Raw genomic sequence first — 20,967 nt, forward strand, 5'->3', positions numbered from 1 at the left:
ATCTTTTTTACTTACACCTAAGCCAAAGTAAAGAAAAATTCTCGAAGAGGCAACGCTACTTAAAGCAGGTCAGAAATGTGTTAATATGTTGATATTATTATATTATGTTGATTGATCTGGGATGCATGCTATGAAAGTATATAGTTTATTATTCACATCTGAATACAGAGAAACACTGAAATGTATAGAAGATGAAATCTAAGTTTTGGATAACTACAAATAACAAATACAGGCAGCAGACTAAAATCACTAGAGGGAATACACATAAAGCTTTCTGATCATTCTAGTTTAGTCTGACTCAGGCACAAACATATTGCATTTACATACAACATATTGGTATCAATGAACACTGTTATTTTTCCAAAATACACACACTATGAATTCAACTGTATATCAAAACTGCAGGTCTTTATTTTGTAATTGACAACAGCAGCTAGACCCTGGCAGACCCTCAAAGCATCATCAGCATGAAATCATGCTTTTCACATGCGTGTCGTTGACAGCTCTTGACAGTTAATCCTACAACCAGAGAGTTCTTCACAGCAAAAGTGCTGACGTTATGCTTGAGTGTCTAATTAGCTTCAGGGATTGAGGTCAAATATCAGACAAGACAGGTGCTTGAAACTGCTGATGCAGCCTTCAATAAGGACCCAAAGTTCACCAGGTATATCAACTCAGTATTATGTTGGATCCAACGAAGGGGCAGACTGGAGATGGTAACCTGTACCTGTGACCATCTCCATCTGTTTCTGTCTTCCTTCTGGACATAGATGTGGCAACACAATAACGATCTTGCATTATTGAACATTTTCTGTTATATAATATTCCTGAAATAGGAATTTAAAAGGCCTTTTTGAATAGTTGATCAATTTTGTAGCAGAATAACTTTGTTGTAATACCAGTTAATCATTTCTGTCCTCCTAAACTAAACATAAATTATTGCATGTTAGTGCTAAGAGTAATAAGGCAGCAGCAGTCAGACTTTAATTGATTTTATTATCAACACATGTCATGTATGGTCAGTACACCTACAGTACATCTGGCAGGAGCCGACTGCGGACTGACGAGTGATACGCCATTGCAATTTTCAGTCTGTCACTCCTTTCAAAGGTTTTGTAACACAAGACTCAGATGGTAAACCCATCAGAGTAGAAAGGTGCTGTCTGGCTAAATCTAAAACATTCTACATTCTACAAATTCTACATTAAGCTTCATCAAATGCTTTGCTTTAGGAGAATACTGTTACAAATTTAAATGAACTGGATTATTTGAAGAGCACCTGTCTAACTATGTTGATGCAAAATAAACATATGTAATGATATACAAAATAATTAACAACTTAGTTGTATGAATAATGAGTGAAAACCTAGTTTGCATCTACGTAATCTGTGATGGATTTATTACAAAAATGTAGGCCTAAATGAGCTTAATATTTTAACTGGTTCCGCAAAAAGTGAATGTTATGTCGGACAAAGGGCATGCTGTTATCTCAATTTATTGTTACATGGCCCATTTATTATTAGAGCATTAATCTTCTGTTTATAGTAGATGTCCCTAAAGCCTGGACTACTGAGCTAGGTGTTTAAATATGGTTTGGAAATTGTTGCAAAACTACCTGAATCTTTGGGAGCTGGTCTCACAGGATGCATTTAAAGTAATTCTAAATGACTTGGAGGCAGGCACATCTGGCTGTAGATGTTTTTACTGACTCATATTGTCCCTGTTTTATCCCTGATGTTGATGATTTCAAAAAACACTGATGAATATTTCAATATTTTACAATTCTGTAATTTCTTCTTTATTTCCATTGTAAATTGATATGTTTTTTTTATGTCTGCAACCCTGTTAATTGTGCTGCTGCCTGTCTTGGCCAGGATGCTCTCGTAAAATAATGTCTGGTTAAGTAAAGGTTAAATGAATAAAAAAAAAAAATGTTTTGACTGGAGCTGACCCAGCTGACACTGGGCGAGAGGCGAGGTAAACCCTGCACAGGATGCCAGTCAATCACAGGGCATTCACACTCATATTCATATCTATGGGCAATTTAGAGATGTCAATCAACCTAAACTGCCTGTTCTTGGTATGTTTGGAGACAACCAGAGGAAACCCTCGCACCAATGTTACAATGTTATCACCTTGCGGCCCACATAAAAGCAAATTATCAATTCTGAAAGATAATACCAGTCCTCTTGAACCTCACTGCTAGTTGTAAAAAGCAGCAGTAAAGCCAATGAATTGTCTTAACACTGATAGGACACAAGAGGTAAATACAGAAATCTGAATTTACAACACTAATCAGAGTTGGTTGCAACAAGTGCGGAGGCTTTATCTGGAGCTCTTAGAAACTTAGACTGCATGCACACTACTTGTTGCAGTGGTGATCGTTTGATTAACAAACATTAAAACTATACATAGCACAACTCTGCATTCAGAGCAGGAGTGGCAAGGAAAAGCTTGAGTAAATGCACCAGAAGGAGAAAGGAGGATAAGATTACTTTATCTTCGACCTCCAAGCGTGAGATCAAGGCTGAGGAATCCTCAAGACTGTTTATGTTAGACAGCTGCCTATCACAAAGCTTTTATTACAGCATGTCCAGTTCAAATCTACATGAACACTGAAAGCCTACATAGCTACACACATCTTCATATAATGGAAATATTCCATATAGAGTAAAGGCGAAATTCATGCTCGAACCTCATACACAAAGAGCGTGCCCATGTGCTGCAAACACAACTCCATACATGACACATCTGCCCTCATGATATACAGCTCTGTTCTCTGAACCAAGAGCTTTCATATGCTACTTTCAAAGCATACCAAACAATCTGGTATATCACTTAGGGAGTCACATCTCAAAGCATCTCAAAGCTCTCAACAAAACTGAGACCGATGTCTCATGAGTAACTTTGACTCTGCAGCCTTAAATCCTCTTAGTGTTTGACCCTAATCCAGACAGAGAGAGGTGAGACGCTTCAAGAGAGGTCCAAGTCTAACAAATAAAAGTCAGTGATCATTCGAGGCAATGTAGATCAGAGGGGTGTCAAATGTCCTGTGAAACACAGAGACATCCAGTACAGGGAGAAGGAAACATAAATATACACAGACATGAATGGACACTGAGTCAGAGTTGAAGCAGGACACACAAACACGCCTCTTGTTTCCTGCCTCTTGTTTCCTGTTCTCTACCAGGGGAAGGCACACGGAAAATGCATATCAGCTACAGGCCAACAGGAGGAAGAGAGATGTACAGTACACACAGGTCACACTCTCAGAGGTATATCTTTAAAAAAAAAAAGGTCAGACAAGATGGTGTTCTGGTATTTAGACATGAGTGGTTATGTGTAAGAGATAGTAAAATTTAGGCAGACAGAGGAGATAACGCAATTGAATGAAATAAATATTACAGTACATACACCTAATGTAACCATGTTATTCCTATAAAGACACTATAAATGTGTATGATGTCATACAAGTTCAAAAGAGGTACTGTGATTTTTAGAGTCAGTTCAATACAACCTCATAATTAGGTGAATTTAAACATATCAACAACCTCTGTGCAAGAGACTAACGGCACGTTATAAACACTATATATAAGCCATAATGACTACTGTAGGAGTGTGACAGCAAACACTCATTAAGTCAGCAAGCTGTGATTAAAGACAGTTATAGTTAGCATACGCAGATAGAGACACTGCACTCACTCTAGGCTATCTCAGGATAAGGTTACTGTAAAGATAACACGAAGTACCTGAAGCTGTTTCTGGAACTGGCTATTTGCTAAAAAGTGTAAAAGTTAGACACAAGCGTGGACACTTACGACTCGTATCCTTCAGACAGTCAAATTTACTTTCAGGGCGACAGTGAAGAGTTTTAGGTCCCTCATACGGATGAGTGGCTGTAGCAATAGTCCCAGCTTTCTCGTTCTTTCCTCCCGGTGCAGGACGGACGGAGCTGCTGCAAGCTGTCTGGATGACAGGCTGTGCTCACGCTCCGGTGAGCACAGGTGACGTCACTCTGACTGTAAACTATTAAAGGTGCGTTGAGGTGCTGCTCGTAAGATCCTGTGTCAGGTAAATCCCAGACATATTTCCAAACTTGACATAGTTTCCTCACAGCGACATGACAGAGAACACAATGACACACAAATGAATCCCTTTACAAATATGCATGAGTATGAGTGCTCTAAAATTAAAAAATATTTTTTAATCTGATGAAGACTGAAATGCATGATATAGCATAAACAGGCTATACATAAATCAAACTATGCAGTTTTAGCTCTAGGGTGGGGCTGTTTTGTGTTTGTTTGTTTTAGAGTATGAGTTATTATTGCTTTTATTGTTAAGAAATGTGGGAGGTCAAAAAATAATAAATAATATAAAGAATATCAAGTCAGCAACCAGCGATCTTTATCCATATGTCACCACATGCACTATACAATTACACTCACTATGACTCTTGTTATACCACTGAAGTTACTAAATATATTGACATTGGAGCTTATGATATAGATTAAACTTCAACAAAGTTGAGAGAGGGTCTATTAAGTACACACCCGATTACTGGGTGCATTGGCTGCAATGAAAAGACAGTAAATGTTGCCTTGAGAGTCATAAATATTTCAGAGACAGGTAATCTAAAACTTTTGGGGGGATTTTTGAAGGAGACACCCAATCCACCATTGAAAGCCGCCTCTGGGTTTGTAAATCTAATTAGGATATCTGATACCCCTGTATTGGAGCGTATCTGATTACTGACACTAGATGACAGCATATAAAAACTAACAGGGCATTTTTTGTTCACAAGTTAAAAGTCCAAGTTAGTAATTGCATGTCATCTTAAATAATGCACAACAAAAACAAGCATCACTTGACCATATCAGACGCTGATATAATTTATCTTTGGAAACAAAAGCACATCCTTCAAGCAATAACTGACAACTTTTTTATAATTTTGATGATGTGGTGTGTGAGGTAATGTTATACTGACTGATATTTTGCAAAGAAAAAAAGGCTGATACAGTTTCCATTGCTGAAGTCCACTTCTACCGAAGTCCACTGCTGTGCTTGCATGGACAATAGCTCCATCAGGTGGCCAAATATGGGAGAAGCAGATCTATATGTCTGAAGTCAAATCCCTAACCAGTTAAGACTTCCCTCTACCCTCTTATGGGAATGCAGAGGAGTGAAGAGCAGAGAAGGGATGCACTGGAGAGATGATCATCACATAGAACCACTGCACTCTGGGGAAATGATGATGGCACAAATGCTATGAAGCACAACTGAACTAGTGTATTTATCTAAATGCTTGACTTGGATTGACTCTTGGACATCAAAGTGCAGAAAATGTGCAGTTACACCACAGAAAATATGAACAAGATAGAGCCATCACTCATAAGAACAAAGATTGTGAAAGATCTACAGTCCGTGCCAGCTTCAGCAGTATCTCTGCTTTTCCACAGAAACACACGCCTAACTGCAACTGGAATATAAATACTCTTTACTTGACATTGAATCACATTGTTATTTGTGTAAGAACTAAGAAAAATCATCAAATGGACTCCCTGAATAATTCAGTGAGCTTTTTGTAGAGGAATGAGAGGACTAGATTCTGCCACAACTTTTCATGGTTCCCTGCTGTGTTGCTGTAGAAAGTAAACATTTGCACATTTATATGAACCTGTCCTCCCAAGAAAAACAACACTATATGTTTGGTTCTATTGTATCATTAATCTCATACAAAATATACTCCATTTTTTCTGAGGAGCATATAGAGATAAGTAATTTTTTCATACTACATAGACCCAGAAAGCTTTAAGAGAACTGGGACTCTTATGTCATCTAGCATATTAATACAATAAACTGCATTAGCTATAACCACACCCTTATTAAATTGTTTTAAAAAGTTCAGGCACCCTACACAAACTAAAGCAAAGTAATATAGCACTACAACTACAAAGGTAGTGAACATCAGAGTGAATAAATATTAGAATGATTGTCTGAAATGATCCAAAAAGCTTTGTAGATTCATTTGCTTTTCCATCTGATAAAGTTTGCAGTTGAGTCAGTGTAGCTATCGGCCCCTCTTGCTGTCAATCACTCAACTACTTTCCCAGCTAATTATCTGTGGGGCCCCAGCTGCTTTGGACTTTATCTGTGTTTATAATGTCCTATCACACACATTCTGCCGTGCCTGTGGAGGAGCATGAAATGTTTCTGTTGGACCAGTAGTGTTCAAAGCTCTTGCAAGCTGGCAACAGTTTCTGCTTCTTGTTTGGATAATTCCTCTACAGGTAAGCTATACACATTGAAATGCAGTAAACTGTTCAAGTCATAATAACTTTTTTCAGATATTATATGTATTCCTGATATTAGTGATGCCAAGTTTATTATAGCAAGGCTGGTTTATGTGAATGAGATTCTGAATGTGGCTTCCATATCCTTAGCTGTTTACATTAAGCATTATTTCATTGGAAAGATATATATGGATTGGTTTAAAACAATGTTTTTCTTCATTAAACTAGTGTCTCTGGCTATAAACACGTGGAAGGAGTTAAGGCAACTCCCGAGTATTTCTCAGGGAAAAGAATGATGCTTTTTTTCAAAGTTTTTTGGGGTATATTTTTGTGAAATAAATGCTGCATGTATAGTTTCTTATTCAAATGGGATGTTTGCTTGTTTTGATTGCAGTAGGGTGTGTTCTTGCAGGAATTTGTTAGCCTGCCTCAGTAAAACTGGATGTAATGGAAGATAGGTTTATACTATATGATGGGATTAACTTGTAGCGTTATTTATTTGCTGCTGAAACAAATGTTCACTTCTGATTCCCCTATTTCAGATCTGAAATACTGCATATTCTTAGAGATATCTAGTCAAGATTGAGTTATTTTGTGCATAATTCTTAACAATTTGTATTTTCTCAATCTCTCCTGTTTCTTTAGTATAGCCTACCAACCGGCCCATGTAGAAGGATGAGAGGAGAGAAGCATTTACTGCCAATTATACTAATGTATGTGCTGAGTTTATTAACACTGCAGACATCTTATGGACAGCACTTGACAGAGGAGCCCTGCACTGTTCAGATCCTTGTCCCGGGACTCAAAGGCATGCTGTTCTACATGCTTTTACACATGCACCATACAAACTGAGCACAAATAGACTCTGTTTTCATGTTTTCTGAATTTTCTTTGCTGTCTTCTTTGCAAAAGGAGAACCAGGAGAGAAAGGGCAAAAGGGGGCACCGGGGAGACCAGGAAGAGTTGGCCCTCCAGGAGAAATTGGTATCATTTTTTTGTACTGCAGAATATTTGTCTTGATTTTTATTTTCAACAAAAATGTATTTGCTTAGAATATCATACCTCTTGAAGAATATACTGTTTCTCATTACGGTGAAAAGGAGTTGCAATACACCCAAATGTTATGCTTTTCCTTATTTTCTCACCACTACCATTTGGCTAAAACAAAAAGAACTGGAGCAAAGATCACATTGCTCGGGCTGATAATGTGCTGTTACATCACTAACAAGCCATCCAGAGATGGCTGTGTGTTTACATTTGGGTGAGAGGTTGGAGGAGAAATGGTTTTCAGTGTTGAAGTGTTTACTGAAGACGTTAATGAGGAGTGGTGTTCACATACTTTTAACATACTAGAGGAGATTACACAGCATCAGCATTCTAATGGTAGCGAGTTTGAAAATTTCAGGTAATCTATAATACTTGAAAATCTTTGAAGGTGCGCAATGTCTACAGAAATGTTGTTTAGATGTTATATAGTTTTTGTAATAGATTGCACAGTACAAAATACGTCACACACACCCTTTTTAGGTTCACCTGGGCTTAAAGGACAGAAAGGCGTAATGGGACGTTATGGAAAAGTGGGCCCAAGTGGAATGAAAGGTCATTATAAAAATATTCTTCAGACATGTTCCTCTGTTTTGAATACATAGTTTACAGCATGTTTCATTTTTGATTAATAATCACATATTTTCTATCTCAGGTGCAAAGGGAGATATGGGAGATCCAGGTCCAAGGGGCCCTGATGGAGAGCCAGGTGAAATATAAAACCATCTTCTTCAGTTTGTCATTTCTGCAGGATTAAACACACATTTGGTGAAATTTTTGACAACTAATTAATATGGTAATCACCCACATTTTTTGTCTTGTTAGGTGTTCCATGTGAGTGCACACCAATGAGAAAGATGATTGGAGAAATGGACATTCTTGTGGCACAGCTATCCTCCGAACTGAAGTTCATTAAAAATGGTATGATTTTAGCATTCTGTGTCTATCGCAAAAATACTTGTCCTCAATTTTGAAAACATTTTGATGTTTGTTTTTCTTCATCGTTATCATTTCATATATCCATGCTATTGCTTCACTTGTTATACTCAAAGAACTGCAAATGCTGGGCATGTCAATGTGAAATTTATAGAAATACAAGTCCTCATTTTTCAGCACTGCCCTCCCCTGCAGCTGTTGCTGGCATAAAAGAGACAGACAGTAAGGTCTATCTGTTGGTGAAGGAGGAGAAACGCTACACTGATGCCGAAGTCTACTGTCAGACGAGGGGAGGGCACCTGGCCATGCCCAAGGATGAGGGAGCCAACGCAGCCATCGCAGGGTACATTACAGAAGCAGGCCTGAGCAGAGTCTATATTGGCATTCATGACCTGGACCGTGAGGGTGTTTTCACCTATGTGGATCAGTCTCCCATGTCCACTTTCAGCAAATGGAGGAAAGGAGAGCCCAACAATGCCTATGATGATGAGGACTGTGCTGAGATGGTGGCCTCTGGGGAGTGGACTGATGTGGCGTGCCACCCCACCATGTATTTTGTTTGTGAATTCGACAAAGACAGTGTCTGAGTTTAGTCCATGTTGAAGAGACTTCTGAAAGAATGGATAAAACCTTAAATATATATATATGAAAAAGCAAAAGTAAGATGAACTTTTCTGTGTTCTATCTTCTATCTGTAAATAAGATGACAAAGTGACACACAAATTGTGGAAAGTAGTATACTGTATTTTCTATCTTTTTCCTTATGAGCTATTTATACAGGCATTTTTGTTCTTTTGTTAGAATTTCTCTTATTTTATGCGCACCCTTAATCCCATACTGTGTGATTCATTAGTGTCTCCAGCAGCTTGCCAGGCAATGTATTGAGTTTTTATATTATGAAGACTATCCACTGAGCAATATCTGCAACCATGCCATCAACAAACAAGACAAATCCATCCATGTAGAGGCCTGTATATTCTGCATAAAATATGAAATTAAATAAAAATTTTGTTCCAGTTGGGTGCTTTTAATCAGAGAAATAGAAAACAATATGCATTTTATATTCATATTATACATTTTATGGTGGTTGCTGTACAATAAACATTCACTGATAATTTAAAAAAGAGAGACAGTGTCTGTACATTATTCTCTGCCTGTGTTGATTACAGTTATTTTGTGGAGCAGCGCCTCGATCAAAATCCTGAAAAAGCCTCCACCTAGTGGTAAAAAATGTTTTTGCTGCTTCAGTCTTCTGTTCAAAACCCTAACCTAATGCTAACGGATAAGTCCTCCTTCTTTAGTATGCAAAAATCCTTTGGGTGCAATAACTCACACAAAAACCTTGTGGGTCAACAAAGGCTGTGCCCTGTATAGTATCTATATCTATTGAGCAGTACATCAAAGTGACCTCACATCATAAAACATTCACTTTTCAATCTCTAGAGTGAATGTGAAGTATTGACTTAACCACCAGGGCACAGTGATTACTGTAGAAATTGTGGTTTTTAAAGTGGGTGGCATTAACTTTTAAGCGTATTAAAGTAAACTTTCCCCTTGCTTCTCTACTCAACAAGACACAGGAGGAATTGTGCAGTAACAGTGAAGGAATACCACTAGAAAACACAATGTGTAGACTAAACACAATGGCATATAGTGTTATTTTTTTTAAATTAACAGACAATTTTACAGTGACATGACTATTATTTAAAAATAACATTATCTAAACACAAGAGAGTTAGCAATAATAACAGATTAATTATACAGCAACCGTTAGACAGTGTAATGTTTGCTGAGTGACAAAAATGAGACATTACACACCTTCCTCTTTGCAAACCCTCTTTGGTTTAGTTGTGCGATCAATACAAGCTGTCTTACAGTCGTATTGTTTTTAGGATGGGCCTCCCAGCTGAGATGATATCCTATTGCGTCCCACTAAGAAAATGAATTTGAATATGCATGATGCAGTCCTCCTAATAAAGCACAGCACCAGTCCCTTAAGAGATGAATAATTAATGCCAAGATGAATTATGCATTTAATTGACCAGGAGTTGTCTGGCATAGACCAATTAGGTGCCATTGTTGGTGCAATCTCTGGTTACCTTTGTGGTAAACAATTTAGACAGTTCTGTCGAACAGTGGACAGTCTGTGGTGAAGTGGCCTGCAAAAGGGAGATTAGGGCTTCAGTGTATGAAAACAAGAAAAAAACACATACAGCACTGCATGTGACTTTATTATCACTTTTATATCCACTACAGAAATATATTATTTTAATTCAGATGCAGAAGTAGTGGTGTACATGGACGTGTAAAGAAACATGGAGCATAGAGGGATGAAAGGTCAGAGGTGTACTTAAGACATACACCTAAATAAAACATAAAATTCTATAAACATTAACAAATAAATGGATAACATTACTTGCTCTTGCCACAGTATTTAATATTTTTAGGTAACGTAAACAAGCATTCATAGTCTAGTAGATCTAGTAGATTTCAGAATGTCAGAAGAGCAGCACAAGCCTGTGTGAAAATAAGTAAAAGTGGCGCTGGGGAACAAGTTGGTGAAGAAAATCCAGGCTAAACTAAAGCCAATTAGACACACATTCAGAATGTGAGAGCGATGACTCAGCTAAACCAGATGCCCATATTGTGGTTTTCCTCTACAGACTAGGTTAAAATTTTACCCAATTTGGGTCAGTAAAGCACCAACACAATACTGGGTTAATGTTACCCAGAAAGCCACTCAAGAAGGGGTTGTTTTGACCCAGTTTTAGTGTTACTTTTTATTTTACTGTTAGGGAATTTTGCCCAAACTAAATCTTGTTATAATCTACTCTCTTTTTAAACTTACAAGTCTACATTTTGGCCTATGTGTTGTTGCAATGTAAAACTCACCCACTGTATATATGCTCCAGCACATGATACACCAGTCAGCCTTCAAAATGCAAACCACCATGGACTTCTGAATCTGGTTCATTCAACGGTAGGAGTCCAGAGATCACAGAATGTGGATTATGGGCCACTGGCAAGAAAACCCTGTAAAACATTTTTTAAAAATCACACAGCCTATTATATCACATGCAAAGAAATAAGACATTTCAACATATAGCACAAAATGTTGACTTAGCTGTAAACATAAGAACTCAAATTAATGGATGCCAGATATGTTATTGGCTGTATAGGCCTACTTTGTGGTCATCTTAAAGCTGCTGCGGTTACTACAGTCGATTAATTTTCCCCTTCTGGTTGCCTTGGAAACCCTTAAGTTTTGGAATCAGCTTCATACAAAAGGAAGACCCCGGTAAACAACAACAACACAGACGGGGTATAGGTTTCTTGATGCTACACCTCTGATGTGGAGGAACTGGTTTCCATATCAGATGCTATCTCCAGTTACGTCTCCGGAGGCTCAAAACACCTGCTAGTGACTTTTGACACCAAGCGCCGTTATAGTGTTTTTTTTAACTGTTGAAGCTAACTTAGAAAATTATGCCCGGGACATCAGGGAGAGGTGACCTGCCGCCGACAAAAACAATAATTGTCTACAGGAACGGGGACGCTTTCTTTCCAGGAAGAAAAATAGTTGTGAACCCGCGTCAGGTGGTGACTTTTGACAATTTCATGACCTCTTTAACCAGGGGAATTGAAGCTCCGTTTGGCGCCGTGAGGAAGCTGTACACTCCCAGGCAGGGCCACAGAGTTCAGCATTTGGACGACTTGACGCACGGCGGTGTTTATGTAGCAGCGGGAAATGAGCAGTTCAAAAAGCTGGAGTAGGTACCATGTTGTTCGCTTCTTTTAGTGGATGGACATTAATTAACTTAGTCCTCAAAATATAGCTGTTAACTCCATTGCAGTAGTTTAAACGTTGCGTTAACGGTTGCGTATTTGTGCTGTCTTGCAGACCACATTCCTCTCAGCTAACCTTAGTTTACGTAATTAGCATACTTTCTAGAGCAATTTTTTGTTATATATTCAGTTGTACAATTAGTTTTTCATAGCTTTAGTAAAGTATTTTATTTTAACTTGCATTTTCAAGTCTAGAGATGTCTTTCGTGTATCTTAGACCATCAGTAACTGTATATTTTCACCTGTAACACCTGAAGCCTGTTTGAGTCATTTACATGATTTTTTAATGCCTTCCAGCTATTGCGAGATAACAGCCAAGAAACCACAGAACAAGAAGAAAGAACAGGTGTGGGCCACTTCCTGTGTTTTTAAATCAGTTATACAGTACAGAAAATGATCAAACTACCTTTATTTTCAGGTGCTAGGCCTAAAACTTAATGTGTGATCATATGATGATATAGGCCTAGAGCATTATTTTGGTGGCTGAAGCAAGACCACTGACTTTACAGTGGACTGAATGACAGTAATAAGAATAAAACTATAAAATAAACACAAATGTTGTGTTATTTGTGTGAAGTAGGCCTAATGTAGAGAGTTTGAATCACACATCTGAATATGGCCCATTTTTATCTACCACTGGTGTATGTTTATTTTCTTGAAATTTTCAGATCCGTCCTGTTGTTCATAGCAGAATTGTGGTTTCAGCTCGCTGGAGGAGAACTACAGATGAGTCTTGCACGATAAAGTGAGTATTGATTTTAAGCTGAATACAAAATTATTTTCTGTTATGTTATGCAGTGATAGAAATCTGGTATAGTTTTCTTTTTTTCTTTTTCAATGATGGGATGATCTCCATGTCTCATGTATTGTTGTGTTTCACAGTGTCTTTACCAACGGAGAAGTCCTGGTTCCTCCAGCTCGAATACGGATTCCAAAGTATACTCTCAGAAGCTGGGAGAATGTTTTAGCCATGGTGACCGAGAAAGTTTGTCTTCGTACTGGTGCTGTGCAAAGGTACTGTACAGCATCGATACATTATGAGCCCTTACAGTTTTTAAATTAGTCATGTGTGGGTGAGTGATGGGCAAAAGTATACCTGTATTTTCTCCGTAGCAAGAAGGTAGGCCATGACTCCAAAGAATTTTTCTGTGTTTTTGTTTCTGTGATTTTTTTTTCATGACACAAGTAATGTTCTTGTTGTGCAAGGAAGTGTAGTTGATCAAAACTTGTATTAGTTGCAAGAATTTTAAGACTGAGGTGTTAAGATTTAACCAGTCACAATACTCTCCTCATCTAATATAGAGGGTTTTCTACTCAGTTCAAACGCAGAAAAATGTAGCAGAGTGGAAGGATTTCTCTGATTAATTTGTGATTGGAACGATGTCTGGTTGTGACATGCTCACTGGAGTTAATACAGAACTGCTTGTTAGGCCAACACTGCTTGGAAAGAATTCTTAAAATATGCAAACATTAAACTAAGACACTCAAGCACTATTTGAGAACATCTAACTATGTCTCTTTCCTATTCAATACACTTATGCATATAAATGTAGTTCAAACCACCCCAAAACATTACTCCAGTTTGTAATATTCCTTTATTTGAGTCCCCAGGCTTTGCACATTTAATGGACATGCTCTTTGTGGTCCCACTGAGCTAGAGAACAACCAGCACTATGTCGCAGTTGGTGCAGAAAAGTTTAAAGCTCTCCCATATGACCAGTGGGTCCCCAGCAGGGATTTAAGCAGGGAAAACCACATGATTGAAGGGTAAGTTTTTATGTATACATACTGTTGAAAATAAGCACTGGATCATTCCTGTATCGATGTGAAAATGAAAGAGAAGATAAATTTGTCAAGTCTGGTTTTGGTTTTTTTCCCCGCAGCCAAGACTTCCTGCCCGCTATTAGAAAGACAAGACATGCTAAGGCTGCGGTAAGTGTTATTGCTTCAGAATTGGGTGCAGTTTGCCAACTGGCTGTTAACTTTCTTGCAACGTGTGAAATTGTTGCATTTTTTCTCTAAATTCCCTCTAGTTTATTGCTGTAACACCTTAGTAGTATCACATTTGAAAAGCGTATCTTTGCACACACAGCATTTCAATTAACATTTCCCACGTGTGAGACTTGTTGTGGGGGTGCAATTCGTTATGAAACAGCGCTATCATCAATCACTGTCTGCAGGAGGCATTGAGTTACCGTTGCTTTCCACTTTGATGGGTAATCCCCACAGAGACAGGCTGGCCCACTTGATCAAGTGCAGTGAGCCTCATAGACAGATCATATGCACCAGGGGGACTTCACAGACTGAAAACAAAAAAAAAATCTCTTATTCAAACCAGAACTGGGACAATTTGTATTGAGATTAAGTAGACAGTGAAAGGCTTTGAATCCATATGAGGATTGCACTGCTGTGGGCCCAAGACGAACACCAAATCACACAGTAAAGATGAGAACATGCCCACTCAGCAGGTTGAGGTGGAGATGGGGGGCCCCCTGTGAAGGATGTGTCTGACATCTGATTTTTCTAACCATGAAAGATGACAGTGCTGTGGCAGATGCCAATTTTTTTCAGATGGAGAAAAATGCCCCTTGCCTTATTACTTGCTGTACCTGTGGTTGATTATCATTATATTCAGAAATAAGATTAATATTTATTAATAATATTAGAATCCGTTTGTGGCTGTTTTGTAAGTTTTCTTCATTTTATTAAAACTTATCCAAGCATAAAACAGATTTAAACCCCAGATACTGTTATCGGACTTAACTGCTTATCCAAGGTTCAGTCCTAACACTTTAGGTAGGAAATTTGGAGTCAACACTACCATAGCTTTTGCCATTTCACACAATACCATGAGGTGGAGACAGAGACAGAGTTATGGCTGTGTTTTGCATCCAGCCGCTCATTGTAGTATTAGTCATTCACTAGACATGATGCTGCCGCATTTTACTCTCCTTGCCTCTATATCTGATCCCTCATGAATTTGTAAACATGATTTGACCAGTTAATAAGGACCTTTCAGGGGGAAAGATACATGTGACAAAAATTGCCCACTCTGTCTTGATCTGTCAGCTGTTTAGCTTACTGATTACACATACATTTATAGGGTCATGTCCATCATTAATTTCAGTTTGACCTCACAAAACAACAGCAGTCTGGTTTGAAATGCCTGTAAAAAGATCCTTTAAACATGCCCACTGAGGCTGCGTAAAATGTAACCTTGCTCTCACAACCTCCCTGTATGGGAACGGTGGTGTCTGTCCTGTCTGCACCGGTGACTGTGTAGCTGAATGGGACATCTGGTCCGGTGTATCCACTGAAGTCTTAACTGAAGGCTCTGCAGAGAGTAATATTGAAACTCTCCAGCACACCATGTTCCCATTGGAAGCAAGCATATATGCTGAGTTAGGTGCTCACAGACATGATGAGGTAGAAACCTTTGAGGTAGACATAGCATAAAGAGAAGATTAATAGGGAAGAGAGGAATGCAAATAGACAAAGAAAAGGAGAATAATGGTGTGCATCAAAGCAAAGTACTCTCATATTATAGTAATCATAATGAGCAGTGCAATTGTGCTTCACATGTGCCTCACATGACGCATACTGTGAAAACAGTATGTAAGCTGCACTCCCTGACATCAGCGATGACTTGCTCCCCATTTCTCTGCTATTCCTGGATGATCTCATTGAGGGGAAGTAGCAGTGCCCCGTGGAAAACTATACCCCCTCACTGCTGCCAGCATGTCTGCTCACTGAGGACCTAGCCAGGGAGTGGCTCCTACTGATACCACAGCCAGTATGGCTGGAGGCTGGTCGGCCCAATTGGTTGGGACCCCCGTTTTCCCTTGGCTATCATATCACAGTGTCCTCTTGTTGACTCCTGTTCTGTGCCACTTGAGAGGGCCACAGATTACTTGCTGCTCGGTCCCCCTGAGCCCCCTTCACACTAACTCTAGCACTCTCTTTCTCCCTCTTGCTCTCTCTCTGGGGCCTCCTGATACACCCAGTTGTCTGCTCCCACAGGGCACGGTACTGTAGATATGTAATGCAGAGCGAGAGACTAGATGACCTCAGCTTTTCCACTCCCGTGTTTCTAGTTGTGCTGCTACTTGTACGGTACTCTCTTGGCTCCGCAGCACCCCTTGTCCTCCGTGTTCTCCTCCCCTGCGCCCTCCTCACCACTCTCCCTGAGTGAGACATTCTCGATTTAACTGTGTTGATTTAAATAAGATCTATTTACATCTCACCACCAGGCTGTAAACACAGAGAACAAGCTGTTCAATTTTTGATTGCCCAGATGTATTTTGATTTGGAACTTTACCGTGAAGTTGTTTCACATCACTCACAGATGAATTGAGGTTACTGAAACTGAATTAACAGCTCACCACTGCGACAGTGCCACTGCTCTTCTGTCTTTGATCTCGTGTGGCTGTGGACACTACAGCGCTAGAATGTGAACTCTGTTTCAACTCGCCTTCGCTGAATATACCAGGCAAACTTCACTCTTCTTTTGTTGTTTTATTTTTCTCCCTCAGCCCACCAACGGCTGTAGAAATTCAAAAGAATATCAACAGAATTTGCCTGTACATTAAAGAAAGCAAACAAGTGAAGAAACAACGCTGCTATTCCCCAGACTCCATGTTAGTGAGCTTGCAAACACCATTGCTAGAAGTGTATTCTGGTGGAAGCCTGAGATCACTACACTATCCCCCGAGCCAGCCCAGGGATCCAGCCAGGCAGCTGCAGTAAAGAGCACTGTAGCTGAAAAGAAACATTAAGTCTGCTCTCTCCTGCTCTCTGTGTCTGTGTCTCTCATTCTCTGTAAGGGAGACATACCTCACCTTGCTACCTACAGAGGGGATGAGGAGCCTGTGAGGAGAAAATTGCCTTTTGTGGAAGCATTAATTCAGATGTGTACCCTGCTGTCTGAACATCACTCTGAACTCTCCCCACTGCTCTCTCTCTCTCTTTTTCTCTCTCTTCCTCTCTCACTCCTTCACTCTCCCACCATGCAACTATGTCCCAAGCCTCTTTTTTTTTCCCTCCCCTCTCCATCAATAACCTTCTGCTGTCTACTGCTGAAGAATAAGTTATTCCCTCCGACTCCCTCCCTTTCCCTTAAAGCTTGTTTGGATTTTCATTGTTTGATCTGGCTTGATAAATAAGACAAATGCAGTTAGAAATTCATGGCTGCCCCATTTCATCAATAAATGATTAGTTTGCCACACTCCCTAGTGATTGATAGGTTGTGCACGGGATGTATTGGAACCAGATGAATTCAATACAGTAGGAGTCACGGGGGAGCTACAAAGCATATCAGCTCATGAAAAATAGAGATCAATGGAAAATGTAAAAAGGCTTTGAAAAGAGAGGAGAAACAAGTTTTGCCCCGCCATGTTTTGTCTTTTTTTCTTCTGCCTCTTAACAAAACAACACCAAAAAAAAAGTCATTAATGAATCACAGAGAAATCTGAGGAGATATGCCTTAATCTGTGCTCCTTTTTTCTCCTCTCTTTTGTCTCTCTATGTAGTTTGCTCACACAGGCTTTGGAGAGGACCTTGAGCACACAGCCAGGGGCCAGATGAAGAAACACACAGCCAAGTCAGAGAGAACCAAACAACAGAGGCAGGTGTCCAGGAACCCAGTTCTCTTCCCAGCAGGCGGTAAGCAGAGCAATTCTATAGAAATATCTCTCTTCCTGGCTCTCTCCCCTGCCCCTTGTTGTCGTCATAGTGTTTTTTTTAATCCAACACCTTTTTTTCTCACTATGCGGATATGAATAAACCTGTTGGCTTATGAAGACATTACAAAATTTATGTGTATATGCGAATGTTTGGGTATGTGAACGCATGTACCGTTTTACTGTACAATCCTCCATCTGTGCATGTCAAATTAGTTGTAATATGGGTCTAGTGTGTGTTGGGAATGTAGAGAAAAACCAGTTTGCCAGCTGACGGAGCTTTCTTTGGATTCTTAACCTGCTCTTTAAAGTCCAAACAGAACACAGCTCACTGCTCTTTGAAAGAAACACAACTCTTTTCTGTGAATATTAAACAGAACAAGACTTCAAACACCGTCAAGGAGGCTTAAATCATAGATGAATTCAATCAGGCCATTTTGTTGAATATTTATCCAGAAAGCCTTGTTAACTATGTGGGAGAAAAACAAAATGCTCTAATTTTCCTCTGATGTGGGAATCAAAATGGTAATAAGTTATTAATCACAAATAACGCAGACGAAGGATCATAAAAATGACAAAATACTGCTATATATTGATGGGTTTGAACATTAGCGGTTGTGCTGTTTAAAAGTGATACTCTGTATATCATTAATAGACAGTAATTGTGTCTTTGCTTCCGCTATTTTGTTATTCAGTAGCTGTTGTTTAATGGGTGTTCGCTTTACCATCTGTGCACAATAATACAGTGACTCAACTTGAAAGACTCATCCCGGGCCACGAATACATTATATGGTAGCATAGCTAGGCTAATTACCACAGTTTGACATCCTTTCATATGTTACAACTAAGTTAGGTGACATTATTAAATATAAGTGACTTTCTTTCTCTTGTTCAGCTCATACCGATGCTGTTGTTTGTATCTAAGCCAAAGTGCAGTTCCTTGGTCACATTTTGGACACTTGATCATACTTATACTATGGTTTCCTCCCACAAAACACGTTTCTAAAGGCCCCAGAGTTAAAAAGATAACATTTATAAGTCTTCTTTGTAACTCAGTCACCTCTTAGATGCCATCATGCAGGCAATAGCTCAAAGTAGTGCTCACAAGCATCACCTGGTACGGGAGCAGCACTTTTGGCACCAGCTTTCTTTAATCATTTTGCCTTTTCCCAACTGAAATTGGTCTAGAAAGAAAAAAGTAAAGTAATATTTGATTGGAAAACATAATAAAGCCTACAATAAAGCCTATAGCTGCATAATTGCCTCTTTCAGCTAAACCTACTTTTTGAACCGAATGTATTTTTCCATACATTGTTCCTTTGTCTTATCACCGATTAATCTAATATGCTTGGTTATTTATTATTTAAATTAAATCACTTAAGGCTATTGAAGTAGATTCAAGTCCAATAGTGTGTTTCATTATTCACATTCCACCCCGTATCAGATCCAGCAGCTTCAGACAAAAGGAGTTTGTTTACAAGGAAAAAACAGACGTTGCCATATAAGCTATTCCCTACATGCATCAAGAGCAACCTGTCACTGTCAAGAACTAACCCTAGACTTAAAGTTCACGCTGCCTGGCCATATTTGTGGCAGGGCAGCTGTGGCTTTCTGTGGCCCTTTCGTCTGCGGGACCACTCTAAATAAATAAATGGCTTGACAGCAACATTGATCTCTTGTGAAGTTGAACAGGAAAGGAAAAGGGAGAGGACAGGAGGGCAGTGAGGGATGGAGGGACAGAGAGGGAGAGAGAATGAGAGTGTGCAAAAGAATGAGGCAGTGACTGCCGCCAGATGAGGTAATTGTGATTAATCACTTTTCTCAGAATGCAGTGTGTTCAATGCACAAAACAAAAGAAGTGAGACGGCAGGAGCAACAGAGGTGCAGGAAGACGGCCAGTTGAAGGTGGACCTGCCAATTGATCAGGTAAAACAGCAACCCCATACTGCAGCCTGATGAGATCTTTAACATACAATCTTGAAACAGCTTGGGTCTGGTTATCAGACAGGAAGTAAGAATTGATTCCATTCTAAAAACACTATCATCAGCATCATTGCAGACAAACACAGGCCACCTGGACACTTGCCTGAATCCATTTAACTTAACAGTACGCTTTTGACTTTATACAGGCTCATCAGTTGTCATAATTTTAGAGGTTGTTGTCACTGGAAGCAAACAAACACACAAAAGTATGAACACTGAAAAATATCACCGCAAGCTGTTTACATTTCATGCCAGTTGTGAATTTATAAGATGAAGAAAGTGTCTGCCATTATGGCATCGACTTTCCATCTTCTTCCCATTAAGCTTTACCTGTCTGTGTAATTTTCACCTTCAAACAGAATCAAGAATATACCTCTAGTGCAGTATAGTATAATTTTCTGCCCAAGAAAGGCTCAAGAAAGATCAATACAACAAGCTGCATATATATACACACACACACACACACACACACACACACACACACACATATATATATATATATATATGTGTATGGTGTTCCTCAGCCTTGGCATTGATTCTACAAGTCTCTGAACTCTACTGGAGTGATGAACACCATTCTTCCAAAAGATATTCCCTCATTTGATGTTATGATGATGGTGGTGGAGAGCACTGTCTAAGACGTCAGTCCAAAATCTCCCATAGGTGTTAACTTGAGTTGAGATCTGGTGATTGTGAAGGAGAAAGCATATAATTCACATCATTTTCATACTCATCAAACCATTCAGTGACCCTTTGTGCCCTATGAATTGGGGCATTGTCATCCTGGAAGAGACCACTCCCATCAGGATAGAAATGTTTCATCATAGGATAAAGGTGATCACTCAGAACAACTTTGTGTTGATTTGTGTGACCCTTCCCTTTAAGGTAGCGTTTCTCAACGCGGGCAGTACTGCCCCCCAGAGGATGTTCAGAGAACATTGGGGGTGCTGGAACCAATATTTTTGAAAAGGAGGGTGTTGAGGTGGTGTTGGGGAGCATTTGTCTGTTTTTAATGCCAGTTTAGTCCTACATGCACATTTTCACAATTTTATCATCAGAGTCTGTTTTCCTCCATTTTACGTGCGTAACTACAGTCAAATTTGTGTATTGGGCTCTGAGCACTTCCAAAACGCGGGTGACCTATGCTCAATACTGTACCTGAACGCCTGCGGTGTAGACACGGAGCT

General features: G+C 39.3%; 3 protein-coding genes and 1 long non-coding RNA gene across 29 annotated transcripts in view; 2 read left to right on the forward strand and 2 right to left on the reverse strand.

Moving 5' to 3' along the window:
* The window catches only part of myo6b (myosin VIb), a 39,445-nt gene extending 35,385 nt beyond the window's left edge, over positions 1-4,060 (reverse strand). Inside the window, exon 1 of one of the 2 annotated variants that reach the window (XM_067614059.1) lies at positions 3,819-4,060. The gene's annotated coding sequence lies outside the window, so the exon portion shown is untranslated. The remainder of the gene's footprint in view (positions 1-3,818) is intronic. The other variant, XM_067614060.1, reaches the window with a different exon arrangement.
* Positions 4,061-5,978: 1,918 nt separating this feature from the next.
* Positions 5,979-9,399, forward strand: colec11 (collectin sub-family member 11). 3 transcript variants are annotated; one of them, XM_067614181.1, is made up of 7 exons: positions 5,979-6,290; positions 6,944-7,101; positions 7,206-7,277; positions 7,821-7,892; positions 7,993-8,046; positions 8,163-8,258; positions 8,451-9,399. In XM_067614181.1, exons 2-7 carry the CDS (start codon positions 6,969-6,971, stop codon positions 8,858-8,860), a joined length of 837 nt encoding a protein of 278 aa, XP_067470282.1. In that variant the 5' UTR covers positions 5,979-6,290; positions 6,944-6,968; the 3' UTR covers positions 8,861-9,399. The 3 variants fall into 3 exon arrangements, with proteins under 3 accessions (XP_067470282.1, XP_067470281.1, XP_067470284.1); XM_067614180.1 differs by having other exon boundaries at positions 5,984-6,290; positions 6,939-7,101; XM_067614183.1 differs by having other exon boundaries at positions 5,988-6,290; positions 6,939-7,101; positions 8,469-9,399.
* A 94-nt stretch (positions 9,400-9,493) lies between these two features.
* Positions 9,494-11,537, reverse strand: LOC137199702 (uncharacterized). The gene is made up of 3 exons (XR_010931839.1): positions 11,459-11,537; positions 11,166-11,306; positions 9,494-10,432 (listed from the first exon to the last, which is right to left on the reverse strand). It is a non-coding gene; the product is annotated as an uncharacterized lncRNA (long non-coding RNA).
* Positions 11,538-11,566: 29 nt separating this feature from the next.
* Positions 11,567-20,967, forward strand: part of LOC137199698 (doublecortin domain-containing protein 2) — a 46,151-nt gene continuing 36,750 nt past the window's right edge. For 6 of the 23 annotated variants that reach the window (XR_010931832.1, XR_010931833.1, XM_067614169.1 and 3 more), the window contains exons 1-8: positions 11,572-12,043; positions 12,417-12,465; positions 12,788-12,864; positions 13,002-13,133; positions 13,731-13,886; positions 14,003-14,051; positions 17,648-17,780; positions 19,623-19,723. Coding sequence is in view for 16 of the 23 variants with exons in the window: in XM_067614169.1 (XP_067470270.1) it covers positions 11,760-12,043; positions 12,417-12,465; positions 12,788-12,864; positions 13,002-13,133; positions 13,731-13,886; positions 14,003-14,051; positions 17,648-17,780; positions 19,623-19,723 (981 nt within the window). In the remaining 7 variants the exon portion in view is untranslated. Of the gene's footprint in view, positions 12,044-12,416; positions 12,466-12,787; positions 12,865-13,001; positions 13,134-13,730; positions 13,887-14,002; positions 14,052-17,647; positions 17,781-19,622; positions 19,724-20,967 lie in introns of all 23 variants that reach the window. The other 17 variants (XR_010931835.1, XR_010931834.1, XM_067614168.1 and 14 more) reach the window with 7 other exon arrangements.

The sequence above is a fragment of the Thunnus thynnus genome, chromosome 16, assembly GCF_963924715.1.
Source record: "Thunnus thynnus chromosome 16, fThuThy2.1, whole genome shotgun sequence".
NCBI lineage: Eukaryota > Metazoa > Chordata > Actinopteri > Scombriformes > Scombridae > Thunnus > Thunnus thynnus.